General features: G+C 39.2%; 1 protein-coding gene across 18 annotated transcripts in view; it reads left to right on the forward strand.

Moving 5' to 3' along the window:
* The window catches only part of GRIP1 (glutamate receptor interacting protein 1), a 307,874-nt gene that overhangs the window by 262,276 nt on the left and 21,426 nt on the right, over nt 1–24,172 (forward strand). For 12 of the 18 annotated variants that reach the window (XR_013182413.1, XR_013182414.1, XM_077178851.1 and 9 more), the window contains 6 exons: nt 3,941–4,096; nt 9,013–9,199; nt 10,539–10,684; nt 11,701–11,781; nt 19,255–19,324; nt 19,584–19,729. Coding sequence is in view for 16 of the 18 variants with exons in the window: in XM_077178851.1 (XP_077034966.1) it covers nt 3,941–4,096; nt 9,013–9,199; nt 10,539–10,684; nt 11,701–11,781; nt 19,255–19,324; nt 19,584–19,729 (786 nt within the window). In the remaining 2 variants the exon portion in view is untranslated. Of the gene's footprint in view, nt 1–3,040; nt 3,197–3,940; nt 4,097–9,012; nt 9,200–10,538; nt 10,685–11,700; nt 11,782–19,254; nt 19,325–19,583; nt 19,730–24,172 lie in introns of all 18 variants that reach the window. The other 6 variants (XM_077178852.1, XM_077178861.1, XM_077178847.1 and 3 more) reach the window with 3 other exon arrangements.

Raw genomic sequence — 24,172 nt, forward strand, 5'->3', positions numbered from 1 at the left:
TTGTTAACCAACATTTATAACAGATTGATGCTGTTAATATTCTAGTAACCAGTGTAGATGCTTAGAAAAAGAAATGCTCTTGCTATGCCAGAGTTAAGAATTGTCTGTTACTAAATCATATTGAGGTGATCAGCAAAAGATGATCTATAAGAGCATCTTTTGGGGGCAAGTATCCCTAAAGTAATAAAGTTGCTTTCTTCAGTAAGGCAGAATAACTAGGATGTTTACAGACCATTTCAGCTCCACATCAGGTGGTGCTACCACAATATCATGACCAATTCAAGATGTAACAAGCTTTATGGAAGCAAGTTCCCTCTAAGAAACAACCTTTTATCAGGTGTGGTATGACCTAGAGGCTGCAGAGAGTGAAAATCTCCTTTGCTTTGTCTGGAATAAGCTGAGTCATTAGGGCTGTACCTGCTGAGCTCAGTTATTGGTCTTGTGGGAATATGTTAGGAATTTAAAACAGGCAGGAAAGTCAGTATATAAAATAAACTGAAATTTTAGCCCTAAAATAAAGTGAAGAGCTCTATAAAATATAGGATTCTTCTTCATGTTTTTTTTTCTTTACACTCTGCTGCTGACATTCATTTCTCTTGCTGCCCCATTAGTTTTATGTTTACTATACACAGCCCTGTACTGGAAAAGCTGAAATTACCACTAAATTACTATGGTTACACACAAAAGGATTTTCTTTTACAGAACTTTTGTTGAATTGGGACTATCCTTCTACAAGCTGAGCAAACTGAATTTGTGTACTTTCCCACTTTGTAGGACATTTTTATCTCTACTCTCGGCATGAAAATAAAACATTAAGAAAAAATCTCAAGGACTGCCAGATAATTTCCTGCTGGAAGCAGTCTTTTTAATTAAACAAGGCTCACAGCAGCTTGAAAATAATGAAAATCCACCTGGCCACATTGTTCTTATCAGATTTTAATTTTTTCACTGTAGTTAAAGTTAAGAAATCTTGCTGTCTGTGCACGTAATTGAAGAGACGATTTCATCTGAGAAGACATTCTAAGTCTCTAAGACACATAAGGCCATATCAGACTGCTTCTGGTGTTTCCAGGACTTTTCTGGCTAACATGAGATTTTCCAAAGTTCCTGAGGGTGGTGGTCCTAGCAGGTGAGGAACCCAAGGGGCACAGATCCAGCCTGGTGCTGGCATTGCACCTCTATCTTACTTTTGACACCTGATATTGGGGCAAAAAAATAATTCTTTTGATTCAAGTACATGCCGGGGCACAGTGTTCTCATGGAGGATTGCAACTTCAGGGCAATCTGACTGAAGACACAGGGCCAGGTCAGGCAGCTCCAGGGCCTGCAGGGTCTCCACCACTCCACCAGGCTGCAGGGACATGGTGAGCCCCTGTGCTCCCCTTTCCCTGTCCCTTCCCTGGTGTGCACTCCATAGATCTACCCTGTAGACATAGGCATCGCTCTTGAGTCAGAAGGGCTAGTACAGCCAGGCAATTAGCACATCAGTGCTCATGTGAGACAAAGTGAAACCAAAGAAAGGACAGCTCTCCTTCTGCCAGAGCACAGGACTTGCTGTAGTGGCTGCCCTTTCCCCCCCTTGTTTTATTTCATGGAATAAGACATGAACATAAGGTGTAGGTGCAACCTAAATGCTCAAGGTTTTGGGCTCCTGTTAAAGGCCAGCATGGGGACAGACAAGTGTGCAGCCATTTTAGCAGACTTTTAGCCATTTAGCCATTTTAGCCATTTAGCAGGTAGCAGAGGGACACAGGTAATACAGCTCATGGGACAAAGACAGCAGACTCTATGTTTTATAGAAACAGATTTAGAAACAGTTTAGAGTAGATATTAGGAAGAAATTCTTCACTGTGAGGGTGGTGAAGCACTGGGACAGGTTACCCAGAGAAGCTGTGGCAGCCTCATCCCTGGAAGTGTTGAAGGCCAAGTTGGAAGGGGCCCTGAGCCACCTGGTCTAGTGAAAGGTGTCTCTTGCCATGGTAGCAGGGTTTGAACAAGATGGTCTTTAAGGTCCCACCAAATCCAAACCATTCCATGATTCTGTAGTATGGGCAAATCCCTTGGTGTTTTAAGACAAAAAATTCAGTGCATACTTCCCAGTTTGAACTGTGCCTTTATGGTTCAGCAAGGATACAGACATGCTGAATTTAATGATGAATATATTATATTTAATCAAGGGAGACTTCAATCCCTTTCCTTTAAGATTTGACAACTGAAATGCTTCCCATTCTCTTAGTAAATACCAGTCTTCACTTTCGGCACATAGAACCCGCAATTAAATAATTAAATACAGTCTCAAATTTAATCCAGTGAAGGATCATTTTAAAGTTTTGAAGATCAAGTTAAAAAAAAAAAAAACCAACACAAAAACCACAAAACAAAAATACAAAATTGCAAATGCAACTAATCAATAAGACCTCTTTTCTTTATTAACCAGCTTTCAGGATAGTTTTCCTGCTTCTGGCATTGGGAAGTCATTTACTGCACAGAATAGCATAATAACAGCAATAGATTGTGGCAAAATTAAAATGTCAATACAGTAAATTGAAATAGCAGGGAAGTATCTCCATTCTAGGCAGTGCCATGTAAGGTATCTGGTTGGTCTTTTTAAAATAGATTAATGCAAGCAGAGAGTTATTAACCTTCAGTTAGTGGTCATATGTAGTATCTTAGTATTTTCTGAGAAAGTTTGCAATCTTAGCTCCGTAGCCAGAAGGAGATTAGAAATCGATTCAGTAACCATAATTTTTGAAACAAATATAAAAAAGAAAGAAAAAACTCAATCAGAAATGTTTTTCTGAGAAAAAATATTATTTCTGCTTCTCAAGTTAGAACCCCCTGATAAAAAGACAAGACCAGGTTATTGGTTTTATTTTATTTTATTTTGTTTTATTTTATTTTATTTTATTTTCAATTTGTTTTCTTTCTTTCACTTCTGGTTTATATTTTTTTTTTTATTTTGTTTGTGCAATTCAGTTACTTTTACCTCTTCTCTGGTCCTTTTTTTTTCTGATTTTCCATCATCCCTTCATGCGGGCAGTGAAGGTTGAAAGAAGCAACAGGCAACTTACCTGGGATTCGTGTGCCAACAGCCAGAGCAGCCTCCTCACCTACCACCATTATAACACCTACCACCCTGACCATTGCAGGATGCCAGCCTTGAAATTCCAGAAAGCGCCTCCTCAAAAAAGCCTTCGTAATGTTCACACCTTTTCCTGCTGACATACTCACTTCTCCTCTTCTTCTTCTTCCTCCTCCTCCTCTCTCTTCTTCCTCCTCCCTCCCTTCTTCTTTCACTCATACTTTTCCCATTTCAGGCTCTAAAACCTTTTTAGTTTTATGGATGCTACACTTTTTCATAGCCATGCCGAGGTTATTTCTGACATTTTACACCTTTTCTTCTCTATAACAAAGCAGCCTTTGTAGATAGGTAAAGGCATGAAAATTCTGAATTAATCAGCTCTTCTTCTATGTATGAGGAGACCATTGGATTGGAAAAGTGTATACAAAGCATGATTTTTGAATGCAAAGCATTGCTTACAAATCTTTGTCAGAAATTACCTACTACAAAAAGGCATTTCTAAAATCAGTGTATCTAGATATATTGATTTGCATTATTTGCATTAGTCTGAGGATATGTGTTGAAAAGTTTAATTTCACATGGTTTTCTTAAAGTAAGTTGTATACTATGAATATATCTTTTGTGTCTACGTTATCTTTGTTAGCTTCCAGCAAGTGTTGTCATGAAATGCTGGCTTTACTTTTTCCTAGGGTCACCTGTGTGGTTTAAATGTCTTTGTTATTGGAAGTGCACCAAGCATTCCTGTGCATCATACACAGCCTATACATAAAATGTTTGATTCATTGATGAGTTACAGGCATGTGCCGCGCTCTTCTGTGAAGACTGAGTGCTGTATGCCAAGTGTTTGATTTCTTACAGCAGCTCTGGTGTCTTCATCCTTCTCTCCTACCTCCATGAGTGCATACAGCCTGAGTTCCCTGAACATGGGGACCTTGCCTCGCAGCCTCTACTCCACCAGCCCACGGGGGACAATGATGAGGCGGAGGATGAAAAAGAAGGACTTCAAAAGCTCCTGTAGGTGGTAACTGCATTTCCTCAAAAATGTGCAGTGAATGAATGGGTGGAGGAGGGGGAAGATGCAGAAAAAAAGCACAGTACCTTAATTAAACACATATATTCTAGACAGAAGAGAGAGTTCCTGGTAGACGTAGGGAAACACAAGGGTAAAAATATTTGTCCAATGCTAAAATGAGATGAGTAGATGCTGTCTAGCATAACTATCTCATCTGAAATTTATAAAGGAATATTATTTTCAGATAGTGCTGGAAGAGTTTGTTATACCATTACTGAAGTGATTTTAAAATTCTTTATTTAACTCTTCCTATGTTCATTAGGGAATAGTCAAAAACAGATTGCTGGTAAGCTCAACCAGCTTTAGGGACAGCTGTCACATTAGGGAAGGCAGAGTTTGCCATGGCACCTCCTAGGTAGTTCTAATGTTTACATCTACACCATGACCTGTACAGTTATTTTGGTGAGGGAGAGCACGTTACAGTGAAGACTGAATAGCCTCATTTGACCACTCTCTGGGACTCAAAGCTTGGATTGCCTATGAGTCAGTCATTTCCCAAGCCAGAACAGATCTATTCAGGCTGTTCCATTTTGCATATTGCTAAGCATTCACTGGGCTGGAAAGAGTGTGGCTGTGTCAGTGCATTTTTTCCCAGACTCCATGAGAGTGCCGCCTCTCTTTTGGTTTGTCTGTCTTTGTGCAACCCACAGCAACTCAGCTCCTCCAGAGCAGGGAGGTGAGAACTGCTCTGTAAATCATTTGCTCTAGGTAACAATGCTCAGAAGTCCACTCTGAAAGAACTGAGCTGCTGCACATTACAGCACTGCTGCTGTATTTTAAAGATTCCCCATGGTCATAGTAAAAACAGAGCAAACCAGCAGCTTCCAAGGCCAATCACTACAGAATTATGAGAACACATTAGAGAGGAACTGAGGTTTTGCTTTCTTGCAGTTTTTGTTGCTTGCTTGTTATTTCTTCTGTAAAGCACATATTTTTGCATAACATTTGCCTGTAAGTGCATTTTTTGTTTTTAATCCAATCAGCCATTTTTCACAGCTCATCTATTGACATGTTAGCTTCTAATGGGTTCTTTTGGGTCAAGGGGAGATACTGTGTCTGTCATGCTGTGGTATCAGTAGAGGTCCAGCTCTTACACCTTCTCCTCTGCACGTGAGAACCAGTAGTAGTGTTACACTAGTAGTAATTGATTTGAATAGTAAAATCAATGCAAAAAATTGTTCAGCAGTTGTGCTACGTTTTAGCTGTTCAACAAAGGATGAAATTCCTCAAAGCTAATCCTATTATGGGTCTTGGACACAGCTGTAACTTGTGTTGTTCAATTTTTCAGATAATTTTTCCTTCAAGGAAGCCTTGTCTGTGTTACCTTGAAAGACTCAAAACAAGGCCAGTGATGTGGCATTTAGGGGAACAGTCACATACGTACTGCAGCCCACCTAAAAGATTTTTCAAGTCAGAAGGCCCTGGGGATGACAAGCTGCTATGAGTAAACAAATCTCTAGATAGGAGAAGTTAGGACAAGGCTTAGTTGTGCAGTAGTTTATTACCCATTCGCATTGTGAGGTCTTGATACAGAGCATTACAAAATACCTGAAAGTGGCCCCATCACTGAATGGTCAGTGCCTCAGTACAACCTGTGACTACATCAACAGCCCTGAACTGGAACTGGCTGTGGAGGAATTGGCTGGCCAGCCAGACTTGTTTGCTCTTTTTGTGAGTTTGCTTCTCAGCCCATGCGGAGTTCCTTACTCTGTTAGTAGACTTATACCCATACTTGTGACAGCCAACTTTAGAGACCCACACTGCTCAGAATGTCCTGCACTGGACCAGGATAGAGAATGTCCAGTCCTGTATCTTTCCACTATCCATCAACAAGATTTGGAAAACCTCTCCCTTTGTGGGAGACTCAGAGACTCATGAGAACCAGGTAGATTGACTGCTGTGCTTTTCATGGAAAAGGAGTAGCAGAGTCTTTAATTTTTAGTGGGATTTTTTTCTTTAATCCAGTTGGATCATTTGAGAGTTTTATTAAGGTAAAGTTTATAAAATCTTTTAGAATGTTACTTGGTAATAAAAATACGTAGGTTGCTATAAAGTTTACATTGCCAATTATTTAAGAATATTTGCACAACATAATGTGATCATGGCATAATTCATGAAGATGAAGTGTTGATGGCACGATGGGTTAAAGACTTATATGGTCATGATTTAACAATCATTGCATTAGTCATGCAGATCCTTCTAAATATGTGGCTGTAAAAATTGAGGGCATGCCCTGCCGCCACAAGCTTTTTTTTGCCACTTGTTTTCAGGTTTTATTCTTCTTCTGCTTTTGTTTGTTTGTTTGTGTGATTGTTTGTTTAAGGTGTGGGATTCATTGTGGAAACACTTAGATTATTATTTCATTAAAGTTTAAATCCTGAAGTATTTTGCATTAGGTCCCTATTAGTGGTTGGAAACGAGCCAGAATTTATACCAATTTACTTTACCAGGATTGCATATGTGGTAGATGTTCAAGAGGGTTTTAGACATGCGCAGGTGCTCTTTTCTCAACAGCTATCAGGAGGAATTGCAAACATTTTTCAATTGCTTGTAGGTCAGAGTGGGAGACTGGAGGCATAATAATCCATAGATGCACCTTGAAGTGCATCTTGTTCTGCTTCTTGTATAACTGTGGGCATAAAAGTGCATAATTTTCAAATTCGTGATCATGATTTACATAACTGCAGAGCATATAGCAAACTAGCCCCCAGGAATGTTGCTAAGAGTTAGATGAGAGCTATACAAGTATGCTGGAACATACCCCTAGCAATAGCAAGCAGTGTTCACTGGAAATACAAATACATCCATGTCCCCTTTGAAAATCAACAGCGCTGCTTCCTGGCCTGAAAATTCTAATCCATCAAGGAGCCAAAAAATGTCACTGTTTCTTGCTGCAGTTACTGTTGAGTTGCAAACCCCAACATGCTCTAAGTCATGGGTTTTGGTACCTGTGACATTTTACATTTTGGGTACCTGTGGCATTTAGAGTCTTAGGAGATAGCTATTGTTACATGATTAAGAAAGGATAATTTTCATCTCTGAGGGGTTTTTCTTTTTGTTCCTGTTTCTCTTTCCTTTTCTTTTGGAGTGGAAGGAGTTCCTAATTATCATACTTAAGTGTTGACATCATCAAAATGTTTATCAGAGTGAGTTTTAAATCCCACAGATAGTGACTTAATTTCCCAATGTGAATTAAAACTTTTACTGTCTTTACTTTATTTCAACTTTCAGTTGAAATAAATTTTATGAGATATTTAGTAGGACATTATAAAAAGAGTAAGAAGGTTACAGAGTCAACTAGACACCTGCTGCATGGAGGGAATAGAGGCATAAGCGATGGGAGATAGAGATGAAGTTAACAAGTAATTGTTATATGACCTTTAAGAAAGGGAAAATTGAACTTTCCTTTGCCCTAAATTAAGATGTTTCTAGAAGGTGTCCTAGGTATTATATTAATTTATTTGGTTTCATTATATTTTAGCCTTTGCAGCAGTGAGGGCTGGAGAAACCTATTTCTCAGATGCAGTAAATGCTAAAGCTGATGGAAGTTTCTAAGAACAGATTTTTAGTATTTGTCTTTGTGTATAAGCATATCTTATTGAGTGCAGATAAAAGAAAGAGTAAGAAGGAAGCTATTGAGTATCTGAAATGATGCACAATTCTTAGAAAGAAAACTTAAAACAAGATATGAGGAAGAATTCAGTTATTTGGAAGAGACAGTTTTAGAGTGGGAAGGGGCTTTGCTGGGAGAAAGCAGAAAATTGTGAGCTTTTTGGCAAGTGAAAATTTTGCAAAGATCTGTCATTGCCAGCTGTGCCACATCAATCAGATTTATACTAACAGTATATAGAGCAAAAGGCCAATGCTTTCCCCATAGTGTGGGGAAATACTTATATAACCTCTGACATCTTTTTACAGTTGTGCTAATACTGTCTATAATGTCAACATTTTTTTCCCCCGCATCTAAGAGAAAAAAAATGCACAAGTAACCTATCCCTCAAGTAATCTATGAAATTTTACCTAATTCTTAGCAGACATGTGTATGACATGAAAGGCAATAGTTTGTCCCTGGGGGAATTCAAACCATAATACAATAGGCGTTTAGACAGTGGTCAGGGAGGCAAAGGTGCAGTCCCTCCTTTTACAGGTAATTGTATTGAATCTCAGTGTTGTTTTTGTCTTGATCTGTACTGCAGCCTTTCAGAAAAAGTGTGAGTAAAGCCTGAGTTTCTCATAGAAGGGTCCCTCAGTGGCTTTGAGAGACCCCACAGAACCTTTTTTCTCACAATCCCTTGATTGTGAGATACACTGGTTGGCAAAACAGGGCAGTTTGTTCAACTTCCTTACATTACCCAGTTACTCTGACAAATTGCTGACTTATGGTAAACATGTACAAGAAGAAGGCATCCTTACTGCTTGCAAGCAAGCCTGATTCATGTGCTTTGTTGCTAGCTACAGTGAATGGCTGTGAGATGTACAAAAGAGGAATCTGCCTGAATAACAGCTGGGCTTGTGCTTCCAATTGCCTTAGTTCCTGTTGAAGTTCCGCTTATCCATGCCTCCAACCTAATGCAAACAGAATTCAAGGATGTCCTGAGATTTTTGGAGTGGGGATATCAAACACATTTATTTTACTCAGAACAAGAATTATCTTCTTGCATTCCAGCATACAACCAGATGTTTTCTATTATCTTATATGCCATAACTGTTTATACATAATTTATAAACTCTAGCCTAAATTGACTTTTAAAGAGACATTTCATTGACTAGATTTATTGTAAAGAACAATTTTCTCAAAAAGCAATGAAACTTCTGCTGTATATGAATGTCTTTCCTCCTGGTCTGCTCTGTTTTATAGTGTCTTTAGCCTCTAGCACTGTTGGTTTGGCTGGGCAGGTCGTCCACACAGAAACCACAGAAGTGGTGCTGACAGCTGACCCCATAGTGGGGTTTGGGATACAGCTCCAGGGTAGCGTGTTTGCTACTGAGACCTTGTCCTCTCCACCTCTCATTTCCTACATTGAGGCTGACAGTCCGGCGGAAAGGTGAGCTCGGGAACTGACTGCTGAGTGCATTCCATGGGCGCTCCTCGGGGCTTTGGGCTTCTTGCTCTCTTTCAGTTTGTGACAAATCGCAGGGCCTTGCTCAGTGGAGTGGGGCAAGTAATACACTCTGTTCTGACAATGGTGTTTCATGCACTTGGTCAGCTATAAAAGAATGACAAGCACCGGTGTTCTGATCATACAGAGTCCTCCAGAAGGAGACTGGAAGCTATATTCATGCAAAACAAAACCAAAAAAAAAAAAGAATAAAATCAGTGAAGTCAAAATAGTGATAATTGAGCATGCTAGGGCGAAAGCTATATCCAGCTCTTTTCAGTTTTGGTACAGAATCAAATCTTGAGGAGTACCAGAATTTTGACTTAGTAATTATTTCAATTAAATTTTTATGCTTATATATATATTTAATCGTGTCATGAGAATGATAGCAGCTGCACAGACAAGCACCAGCTGCCATTTCACCTGCAGCCCAGGGTCAGAGGCACAGATGATGTCCATGGGTGGGATGGAAGCATGAAGACCCCTCTTCCTGGGTCCCTGCGCCTAGAGGACACAGCCCATACTGGGAATGCTAGATAATGTTGTGGTGCAAAGGGGCAGCAGCTTCTGTGCCTAGGTAGCTTGGTGAGCTGCTATGCCATAATTATCCTTCAAGGTCTGGTTGAAGTTGTTTGATCAGGTGGGTCATATCAGAAACTGTGTGGCCAGCCAAACCAGGGCAGTGATCATGTCCCTGTCCTTGGCACTGGTGATGCCACACCACAGGTGCTGTGTTCAGTTCTGGGCCCCTCTTTATATGAAAGACATTGAGGTGCAGAGAAGGGCAGTGGAGCCAGTGAAGGAGATGAAGAACAACTCTAACAAGGCTAGCAGCTGAGGGAGCTGTGGGTGTTTAATCTGGAGGAAAGGAGGCTCCAGGGGAGCCGTATAGCTCCCCACAACTATCTGAGAACAGGATGTAGCCAGCTGGGGATTGGTCTCTTCTCCCAGATAACACACAGCAGGACAAGAGGAAATGGCCTCAAGTTGTGCCAGGGTAGGTTTAGATTGAATATTAGGAAAAATTTCTTCAGTGAAAAAGGTTGTCAAGGACTGGAACAGACTGCCCAGGGAAGAAGTTCAGACACAATTCTTGGTGGTATTTAAAAGACATGTAAATATGGGAAATCAACACAGAAAGGGTGGACTTCTCAGTGCTGGGTTAATGGTAGGGCTCAGTGGTCTTAAAGCGTTTTCCCCACCTAAATGATTCTGTGATTCTGTGATACTGCTGGTTCTGGTAACATGCACATCTGATGATTGTATTGTATTGTTTTGTACCAAGGTGTGGGGTGCTGCAAATAGGAGACAGAATAGTGTCAATAAATGGTGTCCCAACAGAAGACAGCACATTTGATGAGGCTAATCAACTGCTCAGAGACTCCTCTATCACCAACAAGGTCACTTTGGAAATAGAATTTGATGTTGCAGGTATGAATGTCCTGTTATTCTGTCTTGCAAGAAAAATGAAGGAATAAATCCCAAGTACATTGCAAGTGTTAGGAATCTGAGGTAGAGGTTTTCTTGTCACATCTACACCATTCAGTTTTCAAGTGACTTATTTGAAACGTGGTTTCTTGTACAGCTTTCTCATTTCACACAGCCCTGCAGTCTATTTTGGAAAGCAAATAGAAATGACAGGTCCTGTAGTAAGATCTGGTGACTGTCTCTCCTCTGAGTTATTTCCAGACATTTTTCTGGCCTGAGATAGAAATGTTCTCCTAAACAGAGACAAATCCTCTACAGGCCAAATAATGAAATGTTTTGCAAGACAGAAAAGTATTAAAAAGGGTGGATAAACAAAAAAACTCTGGAGGTGTTTCACTCACAGTATCTCTAAATAAAATAATAGAAAATTAATTATCAATGGCCAGAAGAATCATTGTTAGTTTTTCTGGCGAGTATTATTACTAATGGCATTCGTTTATTCTGTAATGTGTTTAAGCATACAGAATATACCCATGAAATCACAAACTGTGTATATCAAGTACACATTATGTGTGTGCACCACTGGATTCATTTTCTTCCCACTAGATGTTAAACCCATGGCAGTTACCTTAGTGGACAGTTAAAAATAAGTGCTAGTCCTGCAGCAGCAAAGGTCAGAAATCCTTATGACTCAATCTCCTGTCCTTTTAATTAAAAGCTGTCTGCCAGCAGTGAAATTTTCCCGTGTGCTCACAGAACTTGCATATGAGCTAAAAACCTGCAGTCTCAGCTGGCTGCTGGCCCGTGCAATCTCTACAAATTCAGTTAAAGCTTAAAAAAAATTGAGTAACCGTGAAATTACCAGTAGAGTTATAAATCATAGCTCCTTCATTTTAGCACCTGTGTTTTATCCCTGCCTTGTGACTCTGGTGTGATTTCATCAACTTACATGCATAGTTCCATGCTCATGGAATTGCTGTGCCTTATAAATTATCTAACATTTTAAATATTTTTTATAGAATCAGTTATACCAAGCAGTGGAACATTTCATGTGAAACTACCAAAGAAGCATAATGTGGAACTTGGCATCACCATAAGTTGTAAGTACAAGGGCTTATTTTTCAGACCACATTTATGGGATAATCTGCAGATAGTAGATCTTTGAGCTACAAACTAACATTTATTTTGGTATAAACTTATTTTTCCTTTTTCCAGCTTCTTTTACTGCTTTTTCTCTTTTGAAATACTGTTCTGTAATATATTTATACTCCCCTTCAAGTAGTTAACAAAGCCAGAAGTTTGCTAAATCTAATGTTTGACTTACTCCTTCACATATTTAACTCCAATTAAAGTTATTTATTAAAAAAAAAAAAAGAAAAAAGAAAGAAATCAGCAGAATTAGGTCCATGCAAAAGTATTTCCATAGCTGGGAAGTTTATAGCCTGAACAGAACCCCACTGAAGGGTCTCACAGACATGAGGATCCACATACCTAGGGTTATTTTCTACTTCAGAACACAGGTACATCCTCAGTCTCTAGAACTTGTTGGCAGTCCTGAGTGTGTGTGTCACAGAAAAATCCCCTTTCACTGGGTATTGCGGAGATTGCTGAAGAAAGTCACAGGAGCCTGCATCAATCTGTTTCTCAAAAAGTACTTGTTACTGTGGTTTGAAATTAAGTGTTCCTATATTTATTTTGTGAGGAGAGAGTAAAACAATGTGTTAGAACTGGATTTTGACCCGGTGAACTCCAGCATACTGAATTCAGCTCTTGAGGGAAGGAAAAACAATCCATATCAAAGTTAATGGGCTTGACACTGCAGAATCTGGTGTCATCAGAATTAACATTCTTTTATGGCTGTGGCCTTTCTTAGGCTATTAGTCTTCCTTTAGAGTTTTTCATGTGTCTTGGGGGAAGATTGTGCTTTGTATTCTCGAGGCTTTTACCAGCACAGTGGAATATGGTTAATCAGAAGTACAGCAGGGATCTCAGTGCTTAGGATTACATCTCAGGAACAAATGAGAGACACTGCAGGCCCATTTGTTTGTGTTGCACACTTGAATGAGTGTGATACTGTTAGACTCTGTAACATGTGATGTGATATTTGAAGCAAAATTGTAGGTCTACATGTATCTGTGCAAATGAAAATACTGAGAAATGATAAAACCAGGAGCGAGGCTGTTCCATTTAAATGTTATTCTTAAGATTGATAAAGGTTTGTAAGGTTGTTGAAAAAATATGGTCTTACTAGTAATTTGATTTGTGTTGTTTTTTGGAAATGCAGACATCTCCTTTTTTTGTCTGTAGGAATAAACTTTTAATGGAAAGCTAATGTTCTTGGAATTTAGGTTTTAGGACTCCTCTTTCAAGCTTTGCATGCCTTACTGATCTGGAATTTAATTCCAAAAAATTAATGCTTTATAAAATTAGTGCTTTATATAATCAGAGTAACATGTGGTTGCTCTTAGCTCTCTGCTCTTGTGAATATACTGCAGTATCTTTATATTTAAATTAAATTATCTCTTATATATAATAATCTCATTGATAGTATTTCCTTCATATAAAATTTATCTAGGATAAATTATTTACATGGTTTTAAAGGGTTTATATTAATAACTGGTAGAAGTCTTGAATTGCTGCATGTCATGCTTGCTTTTCAGTGTTTTGCTCTGTTTTACCTAATTAACTGCTAGATAAGGCAATATGATTTGAAGAATACAAGCATTTTATATTCATTTTGTCAAATTTCTGTCAGGACACTTTAGCACATTAGCGTGCCATTGATTACTGATATTTTCAGAAAGCCATATGATTTCTTCTAAGAAACAAATACTAAAGGAAACTTGGCAGAGTTGGTATGTCTTAAGCAGGGGGGATGGCGATGATCAGATTCATTCACTTGTGGGCTTGATCTCTTAAAAGGGCTAGAGACCTGTTTCATCCTCTTCCTTCTCAAGTTAATGGAGTTAATGGTAAATGAGAAAGTGCTATTAAAACATTACAGGGAAACACCTTTCTTACTTTCCATATCCCCCATTTAGTTTGGGATTTGTATAAGAGTAAGGAAATTATCTAATCTGACAGACAGGACTGACATTTTTTGTCAGAGAGGAAGTGCAACTTCACTTTGGGCTGGCATGTGAGCATTTGTCTATTTTTAAGTCCAAGAGTTCTTCTAGGTCAGCTGTTAGGAGTCAGAGATCCTAGAAGAGGAATTTATTTCTCTTTCTTGAAATTGTTTTCCGTGTTAATGAGCACCAAGAGTACTTGCATGGAGTTACAACCAGGTGCTTTATTGAAGGTATCTGAGGTAACACACAAAACTAAAGACAAATAAGATAATTCATGGTCTTTGAAAAACAAGACTTGTAATAGGAGAAGAGACTTTCTTTAGTTTCAGATTTATTAATTCAAGAGAAAAATAACAGAAAACATTAAAAATCCCCTTAGATAGCATACCCTTCTGTCCCCTTAAAAGCAGGACAGAAGAAAGTTTCATGAGCATCATTGTTAATATTAATCCAGGGCTCTGAGTTTTGGATAGTTCATGTCAGTTATCTCCCAGTATAGTGGTCTTGCCTAAGTCCAAATGCTAGGACTGCAATGTGTGTATGAAGGCAGACTGCTGCCTTCAAAAACACATTGCAGTCCTCTCATTTGTCCCTTAGCTCTGCAATATCTGTCTAATTTTATCAATGATAAATACTGAATATAGACCTTATTTCATATTTTCATATTTTGCAAATATACATGACCTTATATTTAATGCTTCACATATCACTAGTTTCACACCCAGTTACCCGATTAGAGCAAATAGAAGGTCTCAGTTCTTAAAATTATATCATCCAAATTAAACACAGGAGTGTTCCTGTGCATGTGATTATGCTTTTGTAGCAGAATCATTCCCTAGAAAAGGAACATTTACAAGTAGTGCTAGTAGTACTCAAAGCTGTTTCAATTTATTTGCCATTGACATTGACTTGAAACCGTGTAATGAATATAGATTTTCTTTTCAAATACAAAAACCTTTTTTAAAGGTTTTTGAGGCAACTGGCTACTTTATCATAGACTAATTATTTTTTTTGTCAAGAACATTGAATGATGTCCAGTAAAATGACTTACTAGTGGATTCTGGTAATTGTAGTTAACAGCTTTTTTTTTTTTCCTTTCCTTTTCTTTTTTTCTGTCTTATGTGAGATTCTGATATCCTTACTAGTAATGAACTGCAGCACCTTGCTTCATAAATAATCTCTCTGAAGCTAATGGGACTATTCAAGGAATAAGAAGCTGCAAAGCTGGTAAGAATATCAGAATCTCACCCAAACTATCATCAGTTTCTCTGAGTTACTTTGATTAGCAGCTATACCATAGTCAGCTTTATTGGTTTTGTATTTCATTGGAAACAAGCTTTGTAAATATCTAAAGATACATTGAGTATGAGAATTTATTTTCTAAAGCATGCTTCTGTGTATTTTGGGATTTCATCTGGCAAGCTCTGCTTAATTTTGAAGCATTACAGGTAATTCTTTTCAAGATAGAAAAATATCAACGGATTTCTCAGCGGCTCCACATGAACCAATACTTAAGGAACAAAAGAGCTGCATCAGTGTAATTTTAAAAAGCTTCTTTATCTATTTATTAATCACACTATTCTTAAAAATGTCTAGTAGCTGTAAACCAGCATTGTGGATAAATGCACTGACTTTGTATAAAAAGTATTTTTCCATCACATGAGCATCTTCCTTTGTTCCGTTTGTTCAGAACTTGATCAAACTCCAGAGTTTGAAGTCAGGCTGAAAGTAGTGGGTTTTGTCTGGGTGGTGGGTGAGATGTCCACCCAAAATCTGTTGAAGTCACTTTGTGGGGGGTTTTGTTTGAGTTAGCAATGTAATAAGCAAGGAGCATTGTTTGAGAGTGTTTTTAAATGTAGTGGAACAGCTGATACACAGAACTGATAACACTTCATTGAACTTACTTTCAAGTGGCTGGGTAAGTGTAGTAGAATAGGGTAGAGAGACCTGGGGTGGAGACCAGATCAAAGAGTAATTTAAAGAGAGACTGCAAACAACTTGCTTAAGAGCAACACTAAATTTAGTACCTGTACAACGTCATGCACTCTTCCATCCACTTGTAGTTATTCATGCAGACTCTAAGGTCTCTGCAAAAGCTGAACAAGACTAAGCTGGAACAGGGAGGAGAAAAGATGAGATCTTCATTGGACAAGCAGAATGGGGCAAGGAGAGGAAGCAAGTGGAAAGCTGTAACAGAGATGCAGCAAATGAGGGGAGAGACTGAACTGTGATCAGGATTAGGGGCAGCTGGGACTTGAACAAGAAGGCTGGACATGGGTGAGTGGTAAGGTGCTTTACTTTTAACAGCCTCTTAAAACCAGAAATAATTCTGAAGTGGAGACTGGAAGCTGTACAGTGTCACTTCAAGCTTGCATTATTGATGTGGGTCTGTCAACTGGTCAAAGACTGCTTTCCCTCTGGATCTCTGGTTTCTCTGCTCTCTGGGGAGAGATGGAACAGTGGTGTGTAACAAAGGGGATGGAGGCTGCTTAATGAATGGGATGGAGGATTGCAGAAAGACAAAGGAGGCAATCTCATGGTCAAGGTGTTTAATGCTACCCTGGAGAAATTAGGATGGTTTTTCTTTTCTCTGCAAAAGACTTGTGCTGAGACAAGTCATTCTGGGAGTGGGGGTGGAGATTTTCCACAGGTGGCTGCTTGATTTTATGCAGAAGTATTGAGATCACGGGGTTGCACTTACAGAAATGCTACTTGTCAGCAGCTGTTGCTGAAAATGCCAGTAGTTGTATTTCAGACATAGAAGCTCTTATATTCTACAAATTATTGTGAGACATAAAGGCATGGATATCTCAAATTGCTCACTGAAAACTGTCATACTTTGACCAAAATTTTTCTATGTTTCTTTTGCTTATCTGTAAAATCAGGGTAGTACTCAATCTTCTTGCTGGAGACAGCATTTGTTCACCAGTGTTTGGGAGACAATCTTAGCCTGTGGTAATGTGCAAAAAGGTCCAAAAGTTCAGGAGGAAATTCATGATTGCAACACAACTTGAATAATTTGTAGGAAGTATGCCATGAGCATTGAACAATACCAAAATGAAGTGTGGTGTATCTGCTGCTCAGCATGGGGGGATTCATTCCACACAGAGCTGTTTGGTGCCTACAAAAAGGCTTTCATTCTCCAGACCAAATAATAGCCCTGTAGAACTCTTAAAATGCTGCTGGTTCACACTTCCTCAGTTTGAAACGGTGATAACTTTGTGTGCAGCATCATAATCTTTGCATCCACATGTGCTTTGTGGCTCTGCTCTTTGAGCTTTGCTCTTTCCCTCATTTTGGTTCCTCCTCTCTTCTTTTTACAACAATAATGGACTGTTTTCTTAGTTCTGATAATTTTGTAAGACACTTTCATGAAAAGTATTTCAAAACTAAAATCCTAGTCTGCAGTGGATAGCCTATAACCTGAGAGTAAGGCAACCCAGAGGGTAAAAACATGGAATTAAAAAATCACCAAAGTGATACTCTAAAATTTTAACAAGATACTAATTGATAAAATAAATCCAAAGGATTCAAGTAAATTATGGATTTTTAATGTATTTGACCCATGACATGAAAGTATGAGAAACAATCTACGAAAATAACATATCTTGCAAAAAGTGAATTACTGTTCTCTAAATTGGAACATAATCATTTCCTGAAAGCATGCTGGTTTAGACAAATTTCTAAAAATTCTTCAAAGTCTTTGTATGTCTGTTTTCTGGACTTTCACATTGCATTTGAAATATGGCTCTTCAGCAGTTCTTGAACAGTTCCTTTGGACATTCAAAGGCTGTCTCAGCCAGGGCAGCTAAGGTTAACAAGACCTGTTAGCATATTGTGTTGGAAATGTCATTATTAATTTACCATGTGGTTGCTGTAGGTGATCTGTCATTTTGCATCAGAGAGAAGATTCATGAGCTGCTAAAGTAACTGACATCAGGATTTTGTAGGTGATCCTCCAACAAGGACAGGTTTTGGGTGATTGTCAGTTCAGGCGTGGGAGCCTGCTGGAAAGGTACCTTCTGTGAAAGGATGCAGGGGCTCAGTTCACAGAGCAGAAATGGTGTGGGGCAGTTGGAGAATACTAAATGTGCAAAACTGATTAGTGCTTTCAGGAGAGCTGAGAGCATTATACCACATGGCAATGTTTTATTATCAGCACACTCTTTGTTAGCAGTCCCAAAAGTCTGTCTGTGTTCACCACATGGAGCACCTCCAGGGAAGAGCAGCTGTAGGTGATATTCTTCCCAGAAGTAGACAGCATATGCCACACAGATGTCTAACAATGTGTCTTCCTCACCCTCAAATTCTAAGGTGATGCTTGCCATATCAGATCTACAGTGCAGTCTTCTGTCAGCAAATGGATGAACCCTCCAAAACAACGCACTCAGCGAAGCCACTTCAAGAAACAGTCCTCTGGAAGTAGATAGTGATCACTGTTGACTTCCTCTGGTGTATTTAACTGCTTCCTAGGCAGCTAAAGGTCAAGCAAAATTGCAAAGCAAATTTCCTGACTAAGGGAAACTTGTCAAATACTTTTGCACAAGTTGGTAAAGAATTGCAATGCCTGGTGTTGAAGAGAAGAGCATGTTTTTAACCATGAGAGACAGAAAAATTGACCATTAATGTCAGATCCTTCCAGAAAGAGATAAGTGTGCAAGGAGAGTGGTGGGAGTTTTACTAAACTGACTGGAATTGCAGTTTCTAGTAGGCATCCCCAGTAGAAAGCTGGGAAAAGTCCACAATTCTTAAGGTCCAGCAGCAATACAGGGGGGCAAGGTTACTCTCTTAGAAAGAGGCACAGGTTGCTTCAGAGGAAGCAGTGAGTTACAGTGAAGCAAACATTGGTGTGCTGTAAGCTACACCTGTGCAAACATGCTAATAGTGTATCAGCCCAGTGGGGTGTGTGGCCACTGTCCACAGCATCTCCTTTATTGGAAGTGGATTCCTCCTTCTCACCCAGGACACCTTACCTTCATACCTCTGCCTTAGGCACTGGATGGGACACAAGTGCATGGAAAGAATGTGGACTAGCCCACTCTAGATATTTTGCCAGAGCAGCTCTGTTGGACAGGGATATGGTATTACAGGAGTTATTCTGGCCAAAGATCACCATTAGTAGTTGCCCTGAAAGATTGTAATGACAGAAAGTCTTCCTTATGCATTACAGCTGTGCAGATCTTTGTGATAGATCACTGGAGCTGTACTGGGGGTGTCTTCACATGGCTCAGTCCTGGTCTAACCCAGAATTCAGACATATCAGGCTAAGTTCCCTTTGTACCAGTCACTGCAATTCTGAAATTTTCTAATCTTTGAGGAGTATCCAGTCTTGCCAATATGCTGCTGGTGTTAGTTTTTATCTGAAGTTCAGATAATTTAAGGGTAAGGGAGGAACATAAAACAAGTAAAGAATGTGTATGAAGTATTGGTTTGTGGTCAAAATTAGTCCATCTGCATTATCTAGAAACAAAACCAAATGCCTGTATATATTCTTTATTACAGCTCCATCAAGCAGAAAACCAGGGGACCCTCTGGTTATTTCTGATATCAAGAAAGGAAGTGTTGCTCACAGGTAAGACTCCCAAAAAAGCTCCCAATAAAAATCTGTTTATGTGTGTAACCAGCCAAATCCAAATTAAACAGAGAGAGCTTGTAAGAGACTGTGAAGAGGCTGCGCTATATTTTAATAAAACTTTTGTGAAAAGTTAGAAAATAGAAGGTGTATTAATAAATAATTGTCCTAAAAATCCATCTTGTTTCTATAATAATGTTTAGATACTTTTCTTTTAATGTTACTTGAGTTTCATGTCAGCTTCTTTGCTCGTTTGCAGGACTGGGACACTGGAACTGGGTGATAAGTTGCTGGCAATAGATAATATTCGACTGGACAACTGCTCAATGGAAGATGCTGTCCAGATCCTCCAGCACTGCGAGGACCTTGTCAAGCTAAAGATCCGCAAGGACGAAGATAATTCCGGTATTAGCAATGGCTATTGCAGATTGGTGTGGATTTTCAGGATTTCTAGAGCATAGGGGATGTATTTTCCATTTTAGTGAAATGTTTTTTTCTGAACATGTCTGGTTTATGCTAATGATAATCAGAAAATGTCACCTAAAAAGAATTTCAATGGTACATAAAGTGTTGGATTTTCTCACTGGCTATATTGCTTGCACTGCAAAATTAGGTCTTCAGTTTACTGAAAAGACAATTGGCCCTCAGGTGCGGCCATATAAAGTTGATCTGTTTCTTACCAGCATATTGGGATTTTCTCTGCTTTTAAAATTGGAATCATGGTTAGCAGAGCATGTGTCCTTAGGCTTCAGTTCTCCAGCGAAGTGGTGTAGTGTGTGCTTTGTCCATAAACTCAAAAATTTGACTTTGGTATGACTGTTCACATGCTCAAAGGTAAGTAGTACTTTTCACACTGTGCTGGATATCTGATGGCTGCCATGTCTGATCAGCCCAATGGAATAATGGACCTGCCATAATTTTCTGCACCTACCCCTATTAATAGTCTTGTGTCTTCCCCACTCTGGATTCCATGAGAGCAGAATTTCTACCTGGAGATTATAAAGTGAGTTCTGTTATGCACTGTAGGGCAAAGGAAGTAAGACAGTTATAACTACTATTACTGCTGGCGTTTGTATTACAGTGTTACACAAAAGCACAAACTGGAGATTCACTTCTCTTCAGCTCTTTACAAAAAGAGCTTCTCACAGCAAAAAGGCACAACCTGCCACACTTTAGTATTTGAAATTTAGTGCAGCTGTTGAAGTGCTGTTTAGAATTGCACTAGAAGACACTTTTCCTTTTACTTTCCCCCTCCTAAATGATTTTGAAAGCAAACCAAGTATCTTCTCAGTATTATAGTACAAAGCAAAGGCAGCTGCATTTAGTACCTTGTGCAAATTGTTGCTGTAATTGAAATGGGGATTTCGGTCTCCACTCATGGAAAATAAGATCTTTGCTCTCTTAGGTATTGCACACCATGGTATCTGGTACAGGTTTTAGTCTCAGTGGGATTCTTATACCACAGTTTCCTTTTACACACTCTCATTGCTTGATATGTATCTATATCAAGATTCTCACACAACTACAATGTTTTATCCAGACATGATTGGTGTAACTGAACAGATTCAAGTGTAACTGGACAGCTACTCAGAAACCTACTAAAAAAATTCTTTGTACAAATTATTCTTGTAAGAGTTGACTAAGTGTCAAAGCGTAAATGAAAGTATTTATAGCAGATGTCAGGTACTTTGAAATTTAAAATGAGTGAGTGTCTCCTCAAATGTTAAAGAAAAAATATTTAGTGGTATAACAGTAGGAAAGATGTAATAAAAAGTATATCTCAGTTAAAATAATTCTTTTTGTGTTTGCCATTAATTTACTTACTTTTTACTTCTCACTGTATGGTTTTTGAGGAAGGGGAGGCAGGGAGTGGGGGTCTCTGACTGTGTTCCTCTGAGCCACCGTGCAGCTGAGGCCACAGCAGGGTGAGGCATGTCAGGGGCTCCCCAGATCCTGCTGCTCCTTGCCCTTGTCACTGTATTGCTCTGATGTTGTTCTGATGAGCAAGAGGCCGCTGGGCAGAGCAGAGGCACTGCAGCACAGAGGACCTACTTTCATTAAATGTGGTTTCCAAGAATTAGCCACAAGAATTGCATCACAACAAAAGATGGAAAATCTCAAAAAGGTGAGACCCATAACCATAGTACTTCAGTTATATCTTCTCCCCAGATGGAGGTATGTTTCCAGCAATTTTTCCTTTTCTTCTTGCCAGCTTCCCAAACTGAGGACAATCTTAAATCCTAATCTTAATGGCTAGCTACCTTTCTTGAATATTACCATTCTTTGCTTTCACATGGCAGAACTGGCCTTCCTGATGAATTCAGGCCACATGTATGCCCTGTTCTTGGATAGCTCCAACATTCTGCTCAGCATAACATTCTGCCAATAATTGTCTGACCTACAGCTAACCAGAAAACAGACATAATGGACCAGTCTTCTTTCCAGTCGTTCATCTTCTTTCCAGTCATTCACTGAGACCTCTCTCTTCCAGGTCTCATGTGGAAGGGCTGCTGATTGTTAGTAACTTTTTATTCACTTTGTGTTTATAGCAGAGAAATGTTAATGTTGTGTCACTTGTTAGCAAGTGCTGGCTATTACATATTCAGCTAGCTTGGTGTTACTTTCCACCTTTCAGTTGAAGCCTTGTACCATGTCCATGCCACATCTGGATGAACAGTGCCAGCATTTGACCCCAGGGGATTTGTGGTTGTTCCATAAATGCTTTAAGCAAGCAAAGCTGCCCCTGTTCTGCTGTGCAGTGGCAGCTTGCATGCCAGCCCACTGTGAGCCACAGGGGCTTCCAGTGACATCTGGGGAGCTGGGTGCTTCTGGAAAGAGCATGGCAAACAAAGTGCAGTTGATGTGAACTGTGCCACAACACTGATGGCAATGCCCCAGGTAGGCACAAAACCCCTGTATTCTTTGCTGAGTGAACACCACTGATTCTTCTCTCCTTTGTGTCTCTGTGTGTAGCTTTTTCTGTAGGTGGATAGCAAGGAGGAAATAGAAGGAGAAGGTGGGGGGCTGAAAATCTAAATTTTCTGAAAATTGGGAAGAAACTTAAGTAGCTTCAAATGTATTAGTGTTCCTGCAGTTCTGCCTAAAGTACCACGTTCAGTAGTAGAAGGAGGCAACTCTTTGAGCCTTTGCTAGTGATGTTGGTTTGGAGGGGTTTTTTTCCCTTTCTAAGCTTTTCTATCTACAGGAACAGGAATTATAACATTTGAATTTTCTAAGTTGTTTTAGTTTCAGTAATATTTATGGAATGTGCATCCTAGACATTTTCCACATTCACTGAACTGCTTAAAATGTCATTACCCACAGATCTAAGAGAATTTGTCCACCAGACCAGTTGCCCTGGCTGAATTCCAATATCAGAACATGAGCTAGAAAGCATTTGTTATTTTGAGGAGAACTCTGTCATTTTAGATTTTAAAATATTACTTCACAACTCAAAGATGCTGCAGTTGATTGCTCTTCTTCTGTGGTTAGGATTTTTTTAATAATATGTAAAGAGCATTGTATAAATGCAGGCACATATCTTGTTGGTGCAATGCCTATTGAGTGTTGTATAAGGAAATACATTGTATTTAAGTTTACTCAGTGATGGATTCTTTTCCAATTCTGATAATTGTTTGGTGAGATAAAACTTCAAAATAATGCAAATTACTTCAAGTAATATCATGAAATAATATCTAATGGACTTACTATTCAGTTTAGTTGATAATTCAGTATACAGAAGATATTTTTGATTCTGTTACAAAAAAGCTCAAAACATGTCCATCAAAAACATGGACTATTTATGAACACAGCTGCTCATCTTATAATGACTTTTGAATTTAAGAAAGTTTGGGTTTAAAACTTCTGAATTACCTTTAATTTTAAATACCTTCTATTCAGTTCAAGAAACAGATGAGTATCAGTATTTATACCATAGTAACTTGCCTTTTCTCTAATAATGTGGCACTGTGGCAAATAAGGACAAGAGCCTCCTGGTCTGCAAGAGGCAGAGCCTGGCCAGCAGGTCAGAGGAGGTGATGCTTCTCTGCTGCTCAGCAGTGCAGAGGGATTTCTGGAATACTGGGTCCAGTCCATGGGCTCCCCAGTGCAAGACAGACGTGGACATACAGTGGATGAGGTCCAGCAAAGGGTCACAAAGGTAATGAAGAGGCCAGAGCATCTCTCCTCTGAGGAAAGGCTGGGGGAGATAGGACCACTCAGCCTGGAGAATCCTATTAGTGTGTATAAATATCTGAGGGGAGGGTGTAAAGCAGACAGAGCCAGGCTCTCCTCAGTGGTGCCCAGTGGCAGGACCAGAGGGAATGAACACAAACGTAAACACACTGAGGTTCTGTTAGTGTCAGGAAACACTTCTTTACTTTGAGAGTGACCAAACACTGGCACAGGTTGTACAAGGAGGTTGCCCATGGAGATATTTCTACCCATGGAGATATTCAAGAGCCACCTGGACACAACCCTGGGAAACCAGCTGTAGTTGGCCCTGCTTGTCCATGGAGGTTGGACAAGGAGGCATCCAGAGATCCTTTTCAACTTCAATCAATCTGTGATTCTGTAATGAAATAGCTTTAAGTTCTAGTTTGATAGGAAGGAGATCTAAAGATTTTAAAGACAGTAAAATTTAGTCTTAACAGAATGAGGAGAGTTTTCCTATCAACTTGTGTTCAGCTTTTGGCAAAAAAAAATTGCACAATAGGTAAATTTTTTTTGTTTTTTAGAAAATAATCCGGTAGAATATGATTAAGAATTGTATCTGAAATGTGATCCTTTGAAAGTGTTGTTGGATTACCAGTCACTAGACTGAATATGCTATTTTTTTCATTCCTTCTT

Source organism: Agelaius phoeniceus, chromosome 5, assembly GCF_051311805.1.
Source record: "Agelaius phoeniceus isolate bAgePho1 chromosome 5, bAgePho1.hap1, whole genome shotgun sequence".
NCBI classification, from domain to species: Eukaryota; Metazoa; Chordata; class Aves; order Passeriformes; family Icteridae; genus Agelaius; species Agelaius phoeniceus.